Raw genomic sequence first — 18,757 nt, 5'->3', positions numbered from 1 at the left:
TATATTCTGTCAAGTCAGCATGTAGAACATTCACCTTATTCAAAATTGATCACATAGTCTAATATGCACTACATGCTGAGCTAGACACATTCTTTAATGTGGTGATATAATGACTTTGTGTAAACTAGCAGGTTACACAGTTAGGGAGGATTTGTTATATTTATATCATGTTTGTATTGAAAAAAAAAAGTGACATTTTAAGTTTTCTCTTGGTTTGTAGGCTGGTGCTCTCAATCGTAGTCAGAAGATTTGTCACTTAATTCAGTCAGAGTCAAGTTAGTTAACTAGTGACTTCAAGCCAGTTTCTGCAGAGCTGTTGCCCTTGACTTTTTCAAAATTGTGCAACAAAAATTAGTTACTTGAGAGTTGTTACCCTTGAAACCGTTGAAACTGTGTGACAGCTTGGCCGTTACATCTCTGATTCTTACTGTATAATGGAAGGAATCTTTGTGACTTTCTGACTTTTGTTTCTAAATGTGCCCTTAAAATTTCAGGGAGAAATTGAAGCTAGAGGCTGACCAGCAACAGCAGACGGCAGATATTCGGATATGTCAGGGAGAGGTGCAGATGTTAGAGAAGGAACTGAACAGTATAACAAGTACATTACATCAGCTGGAGAGTCAGAAAATAGAGGCACAAAAAGTTCTTGATGAATTAGATGAAAAGGTTTGTAAATCAAAGTGGTATAAAATTTATTATATTTCTCAGTTAGTTGAAAATAATAATGTAGTAAACCATTTTAAGCTTCAGATGAAATGTAGTTTATTTCCAAATGTCTGATTTCCTGCTCATCCTAGATTGATTAGAAATTTGATACTGTTTGGTAAAAAAAATCAGTGTGTTTAAAATAAAAAAATGAAAGCTAAGTACTAGATACTTGACTTAATATTCTACACAAATGTTAGTGCTATTCCGAAAATAATATTAAAATAGAACATCAAACAAATGAGTGACATTTTAATACTCAGTGTTCCAGATAATTTTTTGACCCCATGGGTAATTACCCCCACTTTTCAGAAGATGGGGGTAAATTCAAAATTCCAAACTCGGATAACTGTAAAATCATTTAATTTCGTGGGCATGAAATTTCTTGGTTTTGGTCAAAACGGTAATTTCGCGGGGATATGAATTCATGGATTTCAACTTTTTAAACATGAAATGAATGGGAATTTTACTTGTTCTTTGGGATTAAATTTCGTTGATCGACTCAGCCATGAAATCCATGAAAATTAGTCCCCCATGAATATTAATGATTTCACAGTAATACCCACACCTTACTATGTTTGGAGAGAAAAAAAATAAAGATTTTTTTGTCTTTGACTATTATTTACATAAAAAAGTAAAACTCAAATAAGAAAATTTTCAAGTTGGAGCAAATATAGATTTGTTTATATTATTTTGAAATAAGACTGCCTGATTTGTTGTTTGGGTATTTATATAGAAATTGACTGATTCATGCGGCCTCCAGAAAAAAGATATGGTATGTAATAATTATAGGATAGAATGGAGTGCATTATCATATTTATCATGGTCAGCATTAGAATTGAAGGGTTACCACAAGGGTTTTCAATCTAGGTCTTTGACCGTGATGAATATCGGTTTGTTTTGGAAACTCGGATATTTTAACCAAGGCCATTATAAATGTAATAATGTACAAGTTTCTATTCTTAATCTGTTTTTGCACATGCAAAGTTTAACCCTAAAAAAAATTGATAACTAGTTATTGATTTCTCACTTTTTAAATATGTGTGCTCTTTTTATGGATCGAATGGTCATAAGTTCTGTCCGAGCAAGGCGTATGTTCTCGGTGGGGATTTGATAATTAAGACATTGTGTCTGAAGTAATTTCATTCTCCTGCTATGATTCGTGTGGAGAAGTTGACATTTACTTCCAGAGAAGAGGTTAGTACTGGTACAGAATCCAGGAAGACTGGTTAGGTTATCTGATGGCCATTTACATAAGTTATTAACTGAAATAATTTTGAAAAACAGCGCTGAAACCAAACTACACAACCATTAGTACCAGAGCCAAGAAAAAATTTTTTGTTTAGGTTCATACCTGCAAAACTAGCCATTATACAATATTATAACACGACCAGCAAATAACCTACATATATGTAGAGCAAAATCTATCTCTGGTTATTCTGCGATAAACCACTCGTGTCCAATGACGTCATTCGATCCAGGTGCGTAGCACGGTCATAAAAAGTAGTTACCATTTTTTCTAACACTGTTGTACTAGTATTTCATGTTAGAATTCTTCTTATGCGAAATAATATATCACGAAGGCCGTAGGCCTGAGTGACATATTCTTACGCATAAGAACTCAAAACTCAGGTTATTCTACAATAAACCACGTTTGTGAACTTATTATTTCTTAAGTACAGTCACACCGCTAAAGACCGCCTGTAAGCAGTGACCACCTTGCTCTAAGAACTATAACTTTCATTTTCAACATATTCAGTTTATTTTAAACTTGCAGTTAAAAGACACTTGCACATAAAGACCACTTTTGGGCTTTCTCAAGCTTGGTCTTTACAGTCATACCCCATACTATATATAGGCCACCTGTCAACACAGTCCACCTCTCTCTTAACACCACTAGGTTCATTTACAAATCGATCATTTTCAGTTTATAAATATCGACCGGTGAATAATGACCACCTGTGAATAATGACCACCTGCACTTAATGACCACCTGCACAAACAGACCACTTTGCCTTTCCTGAGCATGGTTTTTACATTTTGTACGGTGCATTTTTCAGAATCTATATCTTTCATAGCAAATTGTGCACACACACACACATCATAATTGTATGAAATAATTAATTTCTCGTAACTTTTTACCTGTTGAATAACATTTCTGAAATAACTGCTAAAGAAAGATTGAAATTTTTTGCCCAGCCTTCAGCCTGAATATCATGTTAATAGGTTGATTAAAGTAAGGCTCTGTGTTTGGATAATGTAAATTTTGAGTATTATTACATAATTTTGGAAAGAGGGTCAAAACAAGTATCAAAGTCAAATAATTTCATTTGTTTTTAAGTCGTCCAATTCTTTGAAAAAAGAAGAAGATGAGTTGTTGTCATCATTTTTCTCCTAAACTATCAAAGCTATTGCTGTAAAACTTGCAACTCTTATCCACCATCAATAGCTGACTCTGTACAGCAAGAAACATAACTCCATCCTGCTTTTTGCAAGAATTATGGCCTTTTTTGGACTTAGAAAATGTCAGATTTCTTGGTTAAGTTTTATGTTTAGGTCAGTTTTTCTCCTAAACTATCAAAGCTATTGCTTTAAAACTTGCAACACTTGTTCACCATCATTAGCTGACTCTGTACAGCAAGAAACATAGCAGCATCCTGCTTTTTGCAAGAATTACGGCCTCTTTTGGACTTAGAAAATATTATACAGAGACAAAAAATCAGATGAGCGGCAATGTTCTTGTTACTAATTATCAGCAAGCTAACACCATTTAAATGGGTTATAGAAAATCGTCATCTGCAACATAAAAGTGACAGCAGATGATATAAATTAGATTAAAAAATCATGTCAATAACTTGTTATAGAATTCAGTACAACTAAAAAGTTTTCTTTTCAGAAATCTGACCTTGAGACGAGTGTGAGAGAAATCAAACAGAAATGTGATGAAGAACAAAAACAGGTCAGTAGCTGTATTTAGTGGGTGAGATATGTACTTATTTATAAAATTATGAAAGATGTGGATTTATTGAGCTCTGCATCCATCATAAACATTTTGTTTTAACATATAATTGCTTCTTATGAACTTATCTTCACCAAACTTGGTCTGCAGATTCCTTTCATATTTTGTTCAAATGTATTTACTGCACAAAGAGTGGCTAACCCTTCAATATTTATAGCCTGCTGCCGGCAAGGTTTTCTGCCTTTGCGATCAGTGCAGACCACGGACATGCAGGCTGATCATGGTCGTTTTTCACCAATTAGTTGGTTAATTTTCAGTAAACACCACTTCAAATAATAAATGGTACTGCCCAAATTGAATGCTGGGCCATCCCATTTTAAAAATTTAGCAGCGTAAAGGTGAAAACAGTGTAATTTTATGAAGTTCCTGAATAGTTTTTGTCAGCATTTTGTTAAGAACTGCGTCACTGCATGCAAGACAACTTACTCAGGTGAGTGATTTAGCAGCAGTTCTGCTGTCTTGTCATTTACATAAAGATCCATAGAATATATTTGTACCAGTCTTATGGCTTGTGGGTATTGACTGATGAGATTATCACATATGCCAACATTTATTTTGAATACTTATATCATTTGTTTGAGAAAATCTAATAATTTGCCTTGGAACAGATGTGACTTTTGATGCAGTCAATCTTCATTATGACTCAGATTGGAAGAGTAAATGTTACGGAAAATGAGGAGAATTTGTCTCAGATTGTTTCTTCACCCAGTTTGTCCAAATTTTTGGTGTTCCAGTATTGTGTGCACTTATAAAAAATTTTGATGGTCCAGTATTGTGTGCACCTGTCAAAATTTTTGATGGTCCAGTATTGTGTGCACCAGTCAAAATTTTTGATGGTCCAGTATTGTGTGCACTTGTCAAAATTTTTGATGGTCCAGTATTGTGTGCACCAGTCAAAATTTTTGATGGTCCAGTATTGTGTGCACTTGTCAAAATTTTGATGGTCAGATTGTTTGCACAGTGTCAAAATTTTGGGTTCCAGTATTGTGTGCACCAATCAAAATTTTTGATGGTCCAGTATTGTGTGCACCTGTCAAAATTTTTGATGGTCCAGTATTGTGTGCACCAGTCAAAATTTTTGATGGTCCAGTATTGTGTGCACTTGTCAAAATTTTTGATGGTCCAGTATTGTGTGCACATGTCAAAATTTTAGATGGTCCAGTATTGTGTGCACTTGTCAAAATTTTTGATGGTCCAGTATTGTGTGCACATGTCAAAATTTTTGATGGTCCAGTATTGTGTGCACCGGTCAAAATTTTTGATGGTCCAGTATTGTGTGCACTTGTCGAAAATTTTTGATGGTCCAGTATTGTGTGCACCAGTCAAAATTTTTGATGATCCAGTTTTGTATGCACCAGTCAAAATTTTAGATGGTCCAGTATTGTGTGTACCAGTCAAAATTTTAGATTGTCAAAATTTTTGATGGTCCAGTATTGTGTGCACCAATCAAAATTTTTGATGGTCCAGTATTGTGTGCACCTGTCAAAATTTTTGATGGTCCAGTATTGTGTGCACTTGTCAAAAATTTTGATGGTCCAGTATTGTGTGCACCTTTCAAAATTTTTGATGGTCCAGTATTGTGTGCACCTGTCAAAATTTTTAATGGTCCAGTATTATGTGCACTTGTCAAAAATTTTGGTGTTTCAGTATTATGTGCACTTTTCAATGTTTTTATGATCTGGTATTGTTGTGTACCACCTGTGCCAAATTTTTTGAATGGACCAGATATACATGTGCACTTGTCAAAAGTTGATGTTCGTATTCAGTGCACTTGTGCAAACCTTTGTATAAGTGATCCAATGGTATTTTGATATGCATTAATTAAGAAAGTATTTGTTTGTATTGTTAATTTTTAAGGTATGGTACAATTTTTCTGTCAAAGCGTTTATGTTGAAAGACAGGTTGATCCATTTGTGTGAAGCTATGCTTAACTTAGTCACCTGATGATTTCACTAATTGATGAACAAGGTTATTGAGAGGATATGTTGTGGTAATGTTCATGTTGTTGTTGTTTTTTTTCACAGATTTTGAGAGGTGAGGGTCTGAGAATGTGTATTACGCTGCTAAAAAGTTTTAGTTTTCTTATAGTTTCAAACAAGATTTTAAACAAAGTTATGGACATTGCAGTGCCACCTAGTCAGTTTTTAGTTTTGTGCAGATATTATGCTGATTCAAGGTATGTTCATGCATAAATCTATAGGTCAAATTTACTTTTGGCCCTTGCACTTTATAGATACTTGCATTTTTACATTTCTTCATGAATTGGTTTCTGGTACAAAGGTGCTTTTTGAGGATTTACACATGAAGGCATACTGTGGTTCCAGTCAAATTAGTTTGGACCCTTCATGTGGCTTTTACTAAGGAGGTGTATGTCATCCTGTAAGTGTAGACCAAGTCATATATCACAGAGTAAACTATGGATTGTTGATTTATGTCTTGAGTCATTTAATGATAAGTGTTTTTAACATAATTATATTTCAGATTGATGCCTTGAATAGCCAAATTCAAAATCAACAGAAGTCGGCATTGGTAAATATTGTTTTTACAATAATTGTGAAGATTCCTTTTTCCTCCACTGTAGTTACAGGCACAGAAAATGCTGGTACTGCTTATAATACTTTTACATGCATAGTTGTAAGATAAAAAGGGAAAAATTCATATTGTAGCTACTGCAAAATGAATTTGTTTGTGCAGGAAGAAAATATGACCACAAAACAGTTTTCTGCAAAACAACTTGTAATAGATTAAGAAAAAAATGTTGAGTACAGCTTTCAGCACTGTTGTTAAAAAGCAGAAACAACAATTTTATATACTTTCATAAATGAGACACGCCATGAAAAAACCAACAGAGTGGCTTTGTGACCAGCATGGATTCAGATCAGCCTGCGCATCCGCGCAGTCTGGTCAGGATCCATGCTGTTCACTAACAGTATCTCTAATTGCAATAGGCTTTGAAAGCGAACAGCATGGATCCTGACCAGACTGCGCGGATGCGTAGGCTGGTCTGGATCCATGTTGGTCGCAAAGCCACTATGTTGGTTTTCTCATGGCATGGCTCAAATGACGTTCAAGACAGTTAATACCAGTTTGCTTCCATAAATTTTCTAAGTGGCTAATACCATTCCATATTGTCTAGGTTTTATTCATTCATTGTTATAGGAGTATGATGAAGACTTAAACAAGCTACGTATAGAGCTTGGAAATCTCAGAGAGGAGGAGAACAAACTCGAGCAGAAAGTCGAGACTGGCAAAACACAGCTAGAACAACTGGCAAAATCACATAAAGATGTTACTTTACAAGTTAACCAGGTAAGAAAACATGATCAGGTAGAGAAACAAAGACACTGATAAACTTATCGGTCTGGTAAGGGGATTTTGAGAAAACAAGTAAAATTCGAAAAAGGACTTGATAGACATGTTTGCCTGACTGGGTGGTTTGATTTAATAGTAAATCAGATAAGTGTGTGATCAACAGGTTTAACAAGGAAGGAATCTTGCTTAAAAATCGTTCAAAAGACGATAAACTGGATAATAGGGTAGAGAAACTTGATAAGCAAGTTAATCAGGTAAAAGGGCTTGATAAACATGTAATCAGACTGGAAGGATTTATAAAAGAAGTAAATCTGCAGAGCTGGGTTTGATTAATAATGAAAATTAATTCTATTATGTAAGCAAGCCTGGTTATCAAAATATTTAAGTAAAGAGGCTTTGAAACTAGGTGTATTGGGTAAGGGGACTTAGGAAGGAAGTTAATCTGGTAGAGAGGGATGATGAACAAGAAGATCGGATAAGAGGTTTTATAATTTGTGGAAGATTTGATAAACAACCTCAATTTGTGATTGATATTTTCTTCAAAATACCATGAAAAATTGTAAATTGAATAGCTCATCACTGTAAGAATTTTAGGCCAAAACTTCGACAGTTTTTTTACAATTTGAAGAAAATTTTTATATATATATATATATTTTTTTTTTTTTTTCAAGGCAGAAACCAGAGTGTAACATTTACAATAAAATGTATAGCTTTATTAAGTAAAAAAATCTGTTACAATTTTGGACAGAAACCTTTTTGTAAAGTTTACAATAAAATGTTAGTGTAAAATTTACAATAAAAATGTAAAGATATAATTATTTAGAAGAGAAATCTGTTTCATTTTTAGCTCATCTGATTTTTTGAAAAAAAATGATGAGTTATTGTCATCACTTGAGCGGTTGTCGGCGTCGGCGTCTGCGTCGGCGTTGCCTGGTTAAGTTTTATGTTTAGGTCAGCTTTTCTCCTAAACTATCAAAGCTATTGCTTTGAAACTTGGAATACTTGTTCACCATCATAAGCTGACCCTGTACAGCAAGAAACATAACTCCATCTTGCTTTTTGCAAGATTTATGGCCCCTTTTGTACTTAGAAAATATCAGATTTCTTGGTTAAGTTTTATGTTTAGGTCAACTTTTCTCCTAAACTATCAAAGCTATTGCTTTGAAACTTAAAATACTTGTTCACCATCATAAGCAGACCCTGTACATCAAGAAACATAACTCCATCTTGCTTTTTGCAAGATTTATTGCCCCTTTTGGACTTAGAAAATCAGTTTTCTTGGTTAAGTTTTATGTTTAGGTCAGCTTTTATCCTAAACTATCAAAGCTATTGCTTTAAAACTTGCAACACTTGTTCACCATCATAAGTTGACCCTGTACAGCAAGAAACATAACTCCATCCTGCTTTTTGCAAGATTTATGGCCCCTTTTGGACTTAGAAAATATCAGATTTCTTGGTTAAGTTTTTATGTTTAGGTCAACTTTTTCTCTTAAACTATCAAAGCTATTGCTTTGAAACTTGCAACACTTGTTGACCATTATAAGCTGACCCTGTACAGCAAGCAACATAACTCCATCCTGCTTTTTGCAATAATTATTGCCCCTTTTGGACTTAGAAAATCATTTTCTTGGTTGAGTATTATGTTTAAGTCAACTTTTCTCATAAACTATCAAAGCTATTGCTTTAAAACTTGCAACAGTTTTTCACCATCATAAGTGGACACTGAACATCAAGAAACATAACTCTATCCTGCTTTTTGCAAGAATGATGGCCCTTTTTAGACTTAGAAAATCATGGGTAGGACAATATTTCTATTACACAAAAAAAATCAGATGAGCGTCAGCACCCGCAAGGCGGTGCTCTTGTTTTTTTTCAGACAAAAACACGAGTACAACATTTACAAGACCAATATAGAGCTGTACAACAGGGGATAACAGAATTTTCAGTCCCTCCTGATCCAGGGACATTTATGTCTACTCCTAACAGTACAGATGACCAGACCAGTACAAGGGCTACGGTAAGTACTTGAAATCATTTTTATTTCCGTAGGACGAATTTTCGCATATTTCGCGTTAGGACCGATGCGCGAATTTAAGACCGCGCTATTATTGTTTTTTATTTTTTATTTCTTACTTTCTAAAATTGAAAATGCGTGAATTAAAGCCTACGTGAAACAGTCCTTTTGCATGTTTGCGCGAAATTTCATGCCAGTGAATTTAAATGATTTCACAGTAGTTGAAATACAGTCCTAAACCTAAGGATATTTGTTTAAACCCTCTTGAGTTATGAAGATAACTTGGCTCTTGCAGTTGTTGGTTCAAATGCCATTCAAACTGTCAAAAATTGTTAACGTATGTTTGGTAGTTAATAAGACTTAATCAAAACAAAATAGAGTCTTGAAACAGTTTACAGTCACATTAACTTGACACCATTCTTACACAGCCAATTTGGCCATTTCTTCTTAATGACTGCTTGATACGAAGGTAGGACAAAATACCCCATGCCTGGATTTCGTCTGTGGTTAGATTGCACTTTCTATTAACAACATATGCCACACTAGAATGCTACATGTTAAATTTTTCATGGTAATGGCATAAACAGAAGAGGAGAATTTTTATTCGATGAAATTACTTTATTTACCAGTGCTACGATATTTACACTTTTGAAAAATCAAGTATTGTCATTTTAAATGTTCACATTTATAGATGTTTGTGTCTTACAGATGGGCAGCCCTGTAAGCACTATAAGTGATTTCAGTATGGGTTCTGCATTTGATGAGGATCCATTTAAAAATAAAGACCCATTTGGGGGTGGAGGTGGTCAAGCAGATCCATTTGCTTCTGATGATCCATTTAAAAGTAGTAAGTATTTTGTTGTTGCAGGGGTACTAGGACACCATAAACTGCAAACCTGCAAGGATGTAGAATTCTTTCAAGTAAAGATGCCAACCAATTGGTATTCTAAACAGTGCAGGCTCTATCCAGGTCGCAGCCCATGTTTAATACCCAGCACAGCACTTTAGATCACCCTTTTTAGCTCGACTTTTTGAAGAAAAAGTAGAGCTATTGCACTCGCCCCGTCGTCGGCGTCGCCGTTGGTTAAAGTTTTTGATAAAGTCAAATATCTCTGTTACTATCAAAGCTATTGACTTGAAACTTAAAATAGTTATTTACTATCAAAGTCTACACCAGGAGAAATAATCCCCATAACTCTGATTTGAATTTTGACAGAATTATGCCCCTTTTTAACTTAGAATTTTTGGTTAAAGTTTTCTATAAAGTCAAATTTCTCTGTTACTATCAAAGCCTTTGACTTGAAACTTCAAATACTTATTTATCATCAAAGTCTACACCAGGAGAAACAATCCCCATAACTCTGATTTGAATTTTGACAGAATTATGCCCCTTTTTAACTTAGAATTTTTTGTTAAAATTTTTGATAAAGTCAATTATCTCTGTTACTATTAAAGCTTTTGACTTGAAACTCAAAATAGGTATTTTCTTCAAAGTCTACACCAGGAGACACAATTCCCATAACTCTGGTTTGAATTTTGACAGAATCATGCCCCTTTTTAACTTAGAATTTTTTGTTTAAGTTTTTGATAAAGTCAAATATCTCTGTTACTATCAAAGCTTTTGATTTGAGACATAAAATACTTACTTACCATCAAAGTCTACACCAGGAGAAACAATCCCCATAACTCTGTTTGAATTTTGACAGAATTATGCCCCTTTTTAACTTAGAATTTTGTTAAAATTTTTTTATGAAGTCAAATATCTCTGTTACTATTAAAGCTTTTGACGTGAAACTCAAAATAGTTATTTGCTATCAAAGTCTACACCAGGAGACAAAATTCCCATAACTCTGATTTGAATTTTGACAGAGTTATGTCCCTTTTTAACTTGGATTTCTTTTTACTGGCAAAGCTCTAATTCAGAGTCAAGCACTGAGAAAAGTCGAGCGCGCTGTCTTACGGACAGCTCTTGTTTTGGTTGAAGTTCAGTGATGGAATGATGGCCAGGCATTTACAAAGCTTTCTTTTAAGATTGTTCAAGACTTTTGGCTTTGAGAATATTGGATTCAAGGCATCGCTTTGTAGTTAAAGCTTCTTATTTTAGACCTTAAAATTACTAAGATGATGTGGTTGATTGCTGTTGAGGCATTGTAGTGGATTGGACTAGTTTTCATACCTGTCTTTATACCAGTTTGATTTGTAAAACTTGTAAGGAAGTTAGGATCAGCATGGCCGTTCTGTTTCAGTTATGTCATGGCAAACATGGAATTAACCAAGTGTTCCTGTATACAATACTAGTTTAATTTTTATCTCTGCAAGGAACCAACAACTTTCCCACAAGAACCAGAAATGGAGGAGGAACATTTTAGACATTAGATTGTCTGTAACTGGTCAGAGATTTACCTCACCTGTGTATTTAACTTAAGACCTTTAAGATTGTTATTCATATACTCAGTGATCAGGCAGCCCTAGTTTAACAGTTTGAAATAAAGTAACGTTTTGAAAAAAATATACTCACTGGTTCATGGAATAATATGTTATATTTTTCAGGTGATCCATTTAAATCAGAAGGTTTTACTTCAGATCCTTTTGCTTCTGATGATCCATTTAAAGATGCTTTTCCTACAAGTAATACAACTGTTACTTCTAAAGTGAGTATGAGCCTTTCCCATTTGTTTACAATTGCTAGGAGCCATGATAGATTAAATTTGTCATGTTGATTATTTCTATACATTTTTATACACCCACCAAACATGTTGGGGGGGGGGGGGGGGGGTGCGGCTATATAGGAGTCAGTCGCGTCGCGAAATCTATTATCTCAGTTATTACTAAATGGATTTGATTCAAACTTAAAATAGATGTTCCACCTTATCACCCACATCATGTGACATAAGGTGCATAACTCTGACTCCAAGTTTACATGAATTATATCCCCTTTTACTTAGAATTTAAGGTGAACTTTGTTGTATTTTCACTATATCTCAGTTATTACTAAATGGATTTGACTCAGACTTAAAATAGATGTTCCACCTTATCACCCACATCATGTGACACAAGGTGCATAACTCTGACATCAAGTTTACATGAATTATGTCCCCTTTTACTTAGAATTTAAGGTTAATTTTGTTGTGTTTTCACTATAACTCAGTTATTACTAAATGGATTTGATTCAAACTTAAAATAGTTGTTCCACCTCATTACCCACATCATGTGACACAAGGTGCATAACTCTGAAATCAATTTTTATGAACTATGTCCCCTTTTAGGTTGATTTTGATGTATTTTCACTATATCTCAGTTATTACAAAATGGATTTGATTCAAACTTAAAATAGATGTTCCACCTCATCACCCACATCATGTGACACAAGGTGCATAACTCTGACACCAAGTTTTTCATGAATTATGCCCCTTTTTACTTAGAATTTAAGGTTAATTTTGATGTATTTTCACTATTTCTCAGTTACTACTGAATGGATTTGATTCAAACTTAAAATAGATGTTCCACCTCATCACCACATCATGTGACACAAGGTGCATAACTCTGACACCAATTTTTTCTTGAATTATGTCCCCTTTTACTTAGAATTTAAGGTTAATTTTGATGTATTTTCACTATATCTCATTCTGATTGGCTTAGAGCCAAAGGGAAGTAACCTTTTTTTTAACTTTTGTACTGAGTTTCTTCCCCTTAAATTCCAGGAATTAGTCTATTTTTAGAAATCCTATTTTTAGATTTTCAATATTTTAGGTATTTTTCTAACTTTTTTATTATAAGTCCTATGCAAAAAGTAAATACATTTTTCTGTGGTAACATGGGTTGGTAAGACACTTTTTTATATTCACTTTTAGTATATCTCTAATATTAAAAATTTTTTATATTTACTAGTATTACTATACTAGTATTATACTAGTATTACTTATATGTGGAAGCACAGGATGAAGTACTCCAAAGACGAGTAGAATTCTTTTTAAGTATTAAGCTTTTTTTGACATTTTTATATTATTCTAAGTATTTTTAACATTTCTTATGGTTGCCATTCTTCTGTGACAAGACCATATGGTGGGGGGTATGAGTCACTCCTGTGACAGTTCTAGTGTATTTTTGTAGGCATACCTTATAAGTTCAGTTATTAACTGATTTATTTCATTGAGATTGTAGCTAAAGGTCTTACCCGGTTATATTTACTATGCTTGTTATCTGCTTCCTAGACTTCAAACCAGTGAAGTGGGGCCTCTGTGGCCGAGTGGTTGCCCCATACTGATGTAGATTGCGCCCATCTTATGATGTACATGTAGAACTCTTCATATGAGGAACCCATCTAGCTGGCTTATGAAAGTTCGTCGTTTCTACCCAGATGTCTGCCACTGAAAAAAATAATGCCTGGAGGGGCACCTGTTGTCTTTCGTGTCTGCTCTGTATCTCCTTAACCCTAAAAAGGGATTTTAAGAAACTTGGGTCAAATGATCACCTCATCAAAACGATATGCAGAACTTTCGAGTCAGCCATGTTGGCTTAAGGTCAAGGTCACAACTCAGGGTCAAAGGTTTGAGCCTCCATTTCGTGTTTGCTCTGTATCTCCTAAACCTCTTGAAGGAGTTTTATGAAATTTTGGTCATCTGATCACCTCTCCAAGACGATGTGCAGAACTCATGGTTACCAGTTGACTTCCACTGCAAAGTACATTTCTTTTGTAGGATGATCTATTCATTCTAGTTTTGATCCATTTGATGTCTTACTTAGATCTTCCGTTGCCTCCAGTTGACATTCAGTACAGTGTACATTTCCATTGCAGGTTGATTCATTATCCAGACTAAGTACAAATCCATTTGGTTCATTTTGATCTTCTGGTGCTACAAGAAGACCTTCAATGCTATGTTAATTTTTTTTGGCTGGATGATTCATTTTCTAGTTCTGGTCCTTTTACACATAATTTGCCACTAGTTTACGTTTACATTTATATGTTTCTGTTATGAGTTTATCAATCCCTGTAGTGGTGTGTTGGTGGGGTCTTCTGATCACATCTGTAGCCATCAAATGTAATAGCCATTTTTATTACAGGATGATCCATTTTCTAGTTCTGATCCATTTGGTAGTTCATTTGGATCTTCCATTGCCACCAGTAAACAGTTGGACGCCTTTGATCCTTTTGGTACCTCATCTAATAAACCACAAGTAAGTGTTATATTTTTTATGTTAAAACTTACACTATTTGCTTGATGCGTTATTATAAGTCCTTTGCATAAAAGCTGAAATAATCGGATAATGCATTCTTTAAAAGTTTGTGTTGATAATATTGTACTTAAATTTTGGGTTTTAGCTTACCTGGGTCACATACAGAGCAAAAGAAAGATGTTATGAAAAAGAGGGATTTGTTTTTCTGTCTTAATTAAAATACTATGAAATCATTTATATTCGGGGATTAATTTTCATGGATCATGAATAAATCCATAAAATTAAATCTCAGTGAAAAAGTAAAATTACTATTCATTTATATTCACAATTTCATGTCCCAAGGAAATGACTATTCTGGCCAAATCCAGGAAATTTCATGACCACGAAATTAAATAATTTCACAGTAGATGAAATCTGATAACGGGAAGGATTTTGATTGTATAATATACATACTGTACTCTTATTAATATTTATACTTCTCAAATAGAAAAATAGCTTACTATGAAACTTCTTACAATTGTTTCTGACCAGGAGCTATAATTGTTACTTCACTTTTTAATTCATAGAAATAGGTTCAATATTAATATTTTTTGGTAGTAGTGGAAATGAAATCTTATATTTGAAAAAGTTTTGTAGAAACATAAAGTTTGTTAATCTGTGTCAGCTTAGAACTAACAAATGATAGACTTCTGTTGTATTATAGCAGAGTTAGATATTTCTTCTGGTACATTTTGAAAGCTTAACCTTAACAACACCTATTACTCACCATATAGAAAGCATATTGCATGACAACTTAGCCACTGACACTTCCCGTTTGTTTGTATTACAGAAATCTAGTGGAGATTTATTTGGTAGTGATCCTTTTGCTCCCTCCCCGCCTGCCAAAACACGCTCTGAATCCCCAAGACCAGCTTTACCCCCAAAACAAAAGAAAGCTCCCCCACCTCGGCCTGCCCCACCTAAAGGAAAGTCACCGGCATCAAGTCCATCTAAACCAAAGAAACCGGATCCGTTTGGAGCGGGAGCATTTCCAAATGATCCATTCGGAAGCTCGGACCCGTTCTCGGGATCGTCGACAGGGGTGAGTGGTCACGGTGGCGGAGACGCTTTCTCTTCTAACTTTGCTGATTTTAGCCCTAGCAAGGTGAGTGGGCTTGAAGCAAAAACTCTGGAATTGGCAAAGCATGCTACTGCAGTTACTGAGTTATTGCATATGTGTAATATCTTTTCTCTTCATATACTCATCTTCATTGTGTATGTTTTCTCTTTGTGTAGTCTTTTTCATTGCATATGTTTTTTCTCCATGTAATCTACTATGTTAAGTAATTATGCACAACACAGGTGTTGGAAATCACTTACAGTGTTAGTTGTTTTACTAATAGTTAAATTGCACTTGGCAGAAGGGACATAAAGAACTGTTTCATTTAAACATACATTCCTCACATTAAATATAACTTTTGTTCCATCATTAAAAAAAAAGTATCTTCATAAAAAGAGAATAGAACTAAACTTTATAAACCTGCCTGGTTTGTTCAGTAGGTAGTGCACAAGATTATATGACATTGTATAGACACCATGAGCTTAATCCCCCATGAAAGAAAACATTTTCCATGAAGAGTTGACTACACAGTGTGTTTGAACACATTCTGACTCATTCTCTGATTCATGTGGGGAAGTTGTAGAGCAGGAAAAAGGTCAAGACTGGTAGAGAATTGAGGATCATCACCTAAATTATCTGGCGAGCAACACATAGCAGAGATACAGTTGAAAATCAAACAAACAAACAGAATCTAAACTTCATTTGATATTGATTCCTTTTTGGGAAGTGTAGGAGTTAATGTATTCCTGTTTTGGCATTACAGAATGAGTTCTGTCAAACCTGTATTTAGCAGCCAGTCAATGGTGTGACACAGTCTGGCTACTTATGGTATGTCACTGCTCAGAAGAAATTGAAACTAGAGCAGACAGTCCATTTGGGAAGTTAGCTGACAGGTTGCTTAAGACAAGTGGCTGCTTAATACAGGTGGCCAGTAAAGAAAGGTTTGACTGTACTCAATTATATGCAGAATGATCTCCCTTTATTTGATAGACACTAAATGTCATTTGGATACCCCTTAGTCATAACTCTAGAATTTTAATTAAATGGTGATGCAGAATTTGTAAGTTTAGGAATTATTTCTTGTAACTTTTGATAATAAAAGACAAGTCGAAATTCGTTAGAAAATGCATTTTGCAACAGAGGCCTATGATGAAATCATGAATTTTTTTTATAGTATCACTGTTAAGTACAAAAACACAGTGTCTCAAAAGGTCAGATGCTTTTCAGTTGATGGGAAAATTCTGCATTCTTGATGAATTCTGCAAGAATGTGATGCCAGCTTTCACTTCTTAGGTTATTTCTCAGTGCCAGATAATCATTTTGCATCAAACTGTACAAATGATGATATTCAATTTTTCCAACCCCAGTTGTGAATGATTTGCTTTGATAAAACTGACTCTCAACATTGTGGATTCAAATTCTTGCTTGGAGTGTAACGTATTTCATGTGGGGAAGCCATCTAGTTGGCTTGTGGAAGCAGGTGCCTATTTATGCCAGAAACAGTGTCTGTAGGAACACACAGGGTCTTCCTTCAACATCAAAAGCTGGAAAAGCTACCATATAAACTAAATTGTGTTAATTCCACTCTTAACCTTGACAAAAAAACCCAAAGCAAATCAGAAGTCAATACGAAGTCCTTTATACTGAAAAGCCATGTAAGTATTTACGGATATATGAACTTAATTCTGAGAGTGTATAAAAACTGTCCCAAAGGTCATAAAACTTGAGTTTGGAGACCAGTCTCAAAATAAAACAATGTCATTGGTCAATTTCAAAGTTGTCCTCAGCAACAACCAATCAAATGCTTGTGTTTTGAGACTGGTCTCCAATCTGAGTTTTATCATTTTTGATCTTGATCTATTCATCTGCTTTGCTTTGCTTTGCTTTGTTGTACATTCATAAGTAAACATGAAAGTTTTGCCTTCACCAAAAACCAAAAAATAAAATGTATAGAGAGGAAATAATTCAATTTAAATGTTGCAAATCTCCCAGCTCAGTACTTGATGTATTGTATACTTAAATGTCATTTTAGAGAGAATAAATGCAGAATACACAATAACAAGACGGATTGTTAATACTGTTTGGCTGTTTTTTCAGTTTTTTGAAAGAATGGTAAGTTTGTAGAAGTGGGCATATACTCAGAGGGATTGAAACGCTTAGTGCATATTATATTTACCATATTGAATATATATCGTAGACCACAATATAATTTTGCCAGGTAGGACATTAGATTAATCTATAATGGTATAAGGGAGATAAACAGTATTCCCTGTATATTCTATATAAAATGTGTAGTGTTCACAATATTGTCACAGTGTCATAGCAATGGCCCATTCTTTAAAACTTGGGTATAATTTGAACAGTGTTTTTGTCTTCAGTGGGTTGGATGTATGTTTGAATGGAACAGTATTGTCATCTCATATCTTTGTTTTCAGTAAATTGAATAAGTCTTTTTATTGTTTAATTAGCATTTTCTATTAAAACTTATTAGCACTTTCTATTTCTCAGTTAGCATTTTTGATTTCTCAATTAATTAGCAGTTACTATTTCTCAGTTAGCAGTTCTCATTTCTCAGTTAGCATTTTCCATTTCTCAATCTGTTAGTAGTTTTTGTTTCTAAATTAGTATTTTGCATTCCTCAGTTAGAATTTTCCATTGTTCATGCCATATTTACAGTAATTTGAACTATCAAAACATTGAATTTTGACTTTTTTTGAAGTCAGAAAGCAATGTCCTTATTTTGCTGATATATATTGTAAAGATAGCAGACAATTCAAAGAGCTACTTTGTGTCCTTCTGCTTACAGTTGCTCATCGACGCTCAGCAGTTACACAGGCTCAATATTTATGTTTCTAGGAAACTGTAAAGTCAGGGATTTTTGGTGCATAAATATTTTGCAAGTTCTTAGTGTTGAATTTGCGTATTCATGAAATCATCAAAATGTTAAAATTCCCTGTAGGTTTAATATGGTTAATTATTTGTTTACCTATATGATTCCCCGAAATTTTGGGGGAGGGGCAGGGGGCGCTTAAATTATTCCTTGTTCATAAATCTGTCCTTAAATCCAAACTTGTGTTGCGCATGTCTCAAAAAGTGTTTGACACAGAACCCCAAAGCCTCATGGGATCATTAACTTGTGCACCTGGGGTTTTGTTTGGGATTTCACCCAGTGACTTAGAAAAAAATATGCTGAAAGTTTGTGCCGTACATTTGTCAAAGGTTTTTGACCTAGGGTCATGAAACATTATAGGAAGCTAAGCACCATGTGCAGTTGTGCACCTGCGGTTTTATTTGAGATTTGACTTCTCCATTCACCAGAAACTCAACACTATTTTCAAATTGATACTTAATTATTGGCACAACACCAGATAGAATCTTCATTTGGAAGGTTTTGTGATAGAGTTTTATATGTTAAACTGAAGTTCCCCAGGAG

At 34.4% G+C, this 18,757-nt stretch overlaps 1 protein-coding gene across 7 annotated transcripts in view; it reads left to right on the top strand.

The window, feature by feature from the left end:
• LOC123525669 (epidermal growth factor receptor substrate 15-like 1) overlaps nt 1–18,757 on the top strand; it is a 74,539-nt gene that overhangs the window by 48,477 nt on the left and 7,305 nt on the right. For 2 of the 7 annotated variants that reach the window (XM_053538986.1, XM_053538988.1), the window contains exons 12-21: nt 495–666; nt 1,442–1,480; nt 3,602–3,664; nt 6,206–6,253; nt 6,884–7,033; nt 8,913–9,053; nt 9,759–9,897; nt 11,601–11,701; nt 14,112–14,225; nt 15,055–15,306. In XM_053538986.1, the coding sequence (XP_053394961.1) occupies nt 495–666; nt 1,442–1,480; nt 3,602–3,664; nt 6,206–6,253; nt 6,884–7,033; nt 8,913–9,053; nt 9,759–9,897; nt 11,601–11,701; nt 14,112–14,225; nt 15,055–15,306 (1,219 nt within the window). Of the gene's footprint in view, nt 1–494; nt 667–1,441; nt 1,481–3,601; nt 3,665–6,205; nt 6,254–6,883; nt 7,034–8,912; nt 9,054–9,758; nt 9,898–11,600; nt 11,702–14,111; nt 14,226–15,054; nt 15,370–18,757 lie in introns of all 7 variants that reach the window. The other 5 variants (XM_053538984.1, XM_053538987.1, XM_053538989.1 and 2 more) reach the window with 3 other exon arrangements.

This window comes from Mercenaria mercenaria, chromosome 3, assembly GCF_021730395.1.
Source record: "Mercenaria mercenaria strain notata chromosome 3, MADL_Memer_1, whole genome shotgun sequence".
Classification (NCBI taxonomy): Eukaryota; Metazoa; Mollusca; class Bivalvia; order Venerida; family Veneridae; genus Mercenaria; species Mercenaria mercenaria.
This window is presented reverse-complemented; position numbering and strand designations above follow the sequence as displayed.